Source organism: Triticum dicoccoides, chromosome 5B, assembly GCF_002162155.2.
Source record: "Triticum dicoccoides isolate Atlit2015 ecotype Zavitan chromosome 5B, WEW_v2.0, whole genome shotgun sequence".
Classification (NCBI taxonomy): Eukaryota; Viridiplantae; Streptophyta; class Magnoliopsida; order Poales; family Poaceae; genus Triticum; species Triticum dicoccoides.
The window spans coordinates 593,349,810-593,353,981 of NC_041389.1; the positions used below are offsets into that span (position 1 = coordinate 593,349,810).

The 4,172-nt window shown below is 47.2% G+C and overlaps 1 protein-coding gene across 1 annotated transcript; it reads left to right on the forward strand.

Annotated features, from left to right (window-relative positions):
• Positions 1–437: 437 nt before the first annotated feature.
• LOC119311872 (DNA mismatch repair protein MSH2-like) lies at positions 438–4,029 on the forward strand. Its single transcript, XM_037587583.1, has one exon. It carries the CDS (start codon positions 1,685–1,687, stop codon positions 2,630–2,632), a length of 948 nt encoding a protein of 315 aa, XP_037443480.1. The 5' UTR covers positions 438–1,684; the 3' UTR covers positions 2,633–4,029.
• Positions 4,030–4,172: the final 143 nt, after the last annotated feature.

Here is a 4,172-nt window from a genome sequence, read left to right on the forward strand (position 1 = left end):
TTTAGATATATTAATCAAGAACACAAAGACGCAAAAGTAGCAATGTATAGGAAACAGTGTGTGCCTGTAGCAAGTACGGTTGCACAGGGAAAAAACTACTGAAGAACAACAGGGGTACATGACCTTCAACTGCAGAAGGATTCTTGCCGTAGTCCGTAGGTCGCCGTCCTCGCCCAGTTGAAGCTAGCAAGCACCTCCGACCTATCTTCAAGCACCTAGAAACATACGAATACCACATCACAACACCAAATCAAACCAATCACGAAGCAAACAAACCAGAACAGATCTGTAACACCCCACCCATGGGCTGTCACGCTATACTTCGTAACTGGGCCTGGGCTACGAGATGGGCCGTTGATTGAAGGTTAATTTCCACACGGCACAGGCTACATATGCAATCCGGAGAGCACGGGGAAAGGCGGCGAATGAATGAATCGTCTTCAACCTTCTCGTCCTCTGCTCTCGTTCCTCTCCCCCGGCTGCTACTGTATCTCATCTCCTCTCTGTTGATTTCTCATCCCAAATTCCCTTGTATCCTCTGAGTCTGTATCGAATATGGGTGTTGATTTATCTATCTGTTCGATCTCTGTACTCCGGTCGTGACAATTTGGTTATCAGAGCCATAAAATTTCCTCAAAATTTTGCTTTCGCTGTGTGTTCCTCAACTCTCTCGATCCTTAACATCCACTGTCCTGGGTGTGATTTGCTTCAGTGAATCGAAAATCCTTGGGCTAGGTTGGATCGGTTTGGAGTGAAGCAACAGCGTCATCCAAACCCAGGCAGAGCCAAGAAAACAATCCCCACCTACTCCTGCCTACCATCTGTTCGACAAAATGTCAAGCCATCCAGAGATGCTCGCCGGCGGCGTTCTCCGCGTCATCGTGCACCATGTGTACTACCTAGTCATAGAGGATACACTCCAGCAGGTGTTCGCGGCGTATGGCGTGGTGGAAATCTCAGTATCCCAACGAATCCACCATGTGGAGGCGGTGGTTCAGTTTCGCACAAGACACGGGGCAGCGCAAGCCCTGGCCCTACATGGCCGTTGCATCTATGAGCGTGCCTGCCTCCTCGACATCCAGGAGGTTTTGCCGGATTTACTTCCTGCCACCACCGCGGGGTGCCTAGGAGGGGCGTCGGCAGCTTATGTCACGGAGGTCGCCTCTCCTTCACCAGCGCTGAGCCGCTGACGAACAGTGCCACGACCACCAACTGGGCACAGCTTCGGGCCATGTTGGAGGAGGCCCTCGCAAGGATGGAGGCCTTATCCACACCGGTTGCATCTGTCGTAGCCCCACCATTGTCAGGCTCCGCATCAGTGAACATCGAGGATGCCAGCGATAGGCAGGGGGCGGCCATCGCAGGTCCACACATGGAGGTCATCAACCAAAAGGCCAACAGCGTGGAAACTACAGGATCAACCTCGCCCTCTACAGGCATGTTTTTGGCAATTGCAGCACCTGCAGAAACTCTGCCAGCCCCTGAGTTGGCGACACTGATGCCCAACACATGTTCGACAGATTGCTCCCAGGAAGACGCCAACAAGGTGACCCATGTGGTGCCGTCGGATGCATCTCCCTTGACCACGACACCGCTCAGCAACATCCTCTGCAACACTTCACCTTGTACTATGCCTTTGGTGTGTGCAGATACTGACGAGGAATAGATTGGGAAGAGTGGTGTCATGCAACCACTATGGCCACCACGAGCACCACCAAGTGCATGGCAGTTACAGTGCGTGGAACATCCTATTGTAAACTTGACTGAGCTGAAACCATGTCCAGATCCATGGATGAGCAAGAGCAGTGGAGCCAGGGACATACCACCGTCGACACAATACGCTATTGGTCCTGGAAAGAGTGACAAGTTTCTGGACCTTTATGAGGGAAGTGGATCAAGTTGGAGGTTAACAAAATGTGGAACACCTGGAAACATTGGCAATTTTGAAGATATTCTATTTGCAAACAACGACATGCAATATTCCCCGGTTATTGTTGCATTCTTTCCTGTCTTCTGTGAACGTCAGCTGTATGTATGGCCTAGTTATGTGGATATGACGAACCGAAAGCTTGGGTTGGCTGAGTTCCCTGAAGATAGTAGATTTGTAAATATGGAATCAGCCCTTGTTGCATTAGGTTGCAAGGATTGTCTTCTTCCGGCAGATTTTGAAAAATCAATAGATTTGCAAGCTCTTCAGGATGCTATTATCAATTGCAGTATTCTTCTGACTAAAAGAAAGAAGGCTGAATTTAAATCTAGGGATCTTGTGCAGGATCTTGTTAGAATAATCAGAAGTTATGTCGAGCCAGTTCGTGACCTCCTATCTCAGTTTGACTATACTTTGGGTGCCCTTGGAGCTCTAGTATTATATGCTGAGTTGCTAGCAGATGATACTAATTATGGAAATTACACGATTGAGAAATACAATTTGGACTGCTATATACGACTTGATTCTGCAGGGGTGCTAGCATTGGATATTGTTGAAGGAAAAACTGATGCAAACAAAAATAGGTTGTTTGGTTCGATAAACAGAACTCACACTGCTAGGATGGGGCATCGAGTACTTAACAAAGTGCCAAAACAACCTCCGCTGGATGTAAACGACATAAATAACAGATTATATATGGTTTAGTCTTTCGCGGAAGATTCCGAGCTTCGTCAGGGTCTTAGGCAACAACTTAAAAGGATGTCTGTTATTGATCGCCTAACACATGCTCTCTGTAAGAAATCAGCCAACCAGCCTGCTGTTACGCTCTACAAGTTCTGCTCTACAATCTCGTACATCCAGAGTGGTCTTCAACAATACAATGGCCAATTTTCTACATTCACAAGGACAAGGTTCCTTAGCTCTTTCGAAGTGTGGCTGACAGAGAATTGATAAGGTAGGTTTTCTAATCTGGTTGAGATAGCTATTGACATCGATCAAGTAGACAATGCTGAGTACAGGCTATCTCCACCTCGTTTATGGCCACCATGGGACACATATGATCCTTCTGTCAGCCATGTGCAAGAATGGTTTGAAGCCGCCAGGAACATGAAAAACCTGGATAGAAGTGATTGTCACCGTTCAGCTTTAGAGGCATGCAAGTTTCTTTTGCCATTAGATTCTGACGACCCAAAGGGTGCTCTGTTTTGCATGGAGTCCTTTGCTCTAAGATCGAAGCAGTACAAATGGTTGGAACAGTTTGCTGAAGAATGCCAATGTGATAACTCCCTTTGGTTGTTCCCAAATTTCTCCTTTTCACGTGATGTGGCATCTGAAGATGTTTCTAATGATGTTGACAAGTCAACAGTTGTAGAGCAAGCATTCATGCTTCACCCTCTGCTGCTTTCCAAGATGGTTGACAAGGCTCTTCTGAACGACTCTTCGTGGACCCAAATACTTGAGAATGTGTTCTGCACAGGCCAGCAAGGTTCTTCCCCTGATGGTGCAATAGAAAATATTGAAAAATTTGGCATTGCGTTGGGAGGACTGCACACTACAAAGCACACTTATGAAGAGGATTTCAGTTTCTTTCATCAGCTTGTGATTAGCAATACAATCGCCCCCAAGCACATACTTCTACCATATGATCCAGGTGGCTTAGCTCTTCGGCTAGACGAGTGTGGCGGCATTTCTGATTCAAGGATGTTCATCACCGGCTTGAGGGCAAGCCGAATTTCAAGGGAGGAAGAGTGTAACACCCCACCAATGGGCTGTCACGCTATACTTGGTAACTGGGCCTGGGCTACGAGATGGGCCGTTCGTTGGAGGTTAGTTTCCACACGGCACAAGCTACATATGCAATCCGGAGAGCACGGGGAAAGGCGGCGAATGAATGAATCGTCTTCAACCTTCTCGTCCTCTGCTCTCGTTCCTCTCCCCCGGCTGCTACTGTATCTCATCTCCTCTTTGCTGATTTTTCATCCCAAATTCCCTTGTATCCTCTGAATCTGTACCGAATATGGGTGTTGATTTATCTATCTGTTCGATATTTGTACTGGGGTCGTGACAAGATCAGAGGCCCAAGCTCACCATTGATATCGATCTTCATCAGACCTGTGCCAGACCACAGAAATTTAACAAAAATGGAAGAAGATTAATCATCCAAAGCACCACAGGAAGTCCAAAACTACAATAGCTAATAAGTGAATGAAGATACGGACCAATCAGGAGGAGAAGAGATGATCAC

Bases quoted from the DNA above. Each gene is read 5' to 3' on its own strand.
- LOC119311872 (XM_037587583.1), top strand. From the start codon at position 1,685: ATGCAACCACTATGGCCACCACGAGCACCACCAAGTGCATGGCAGTTA.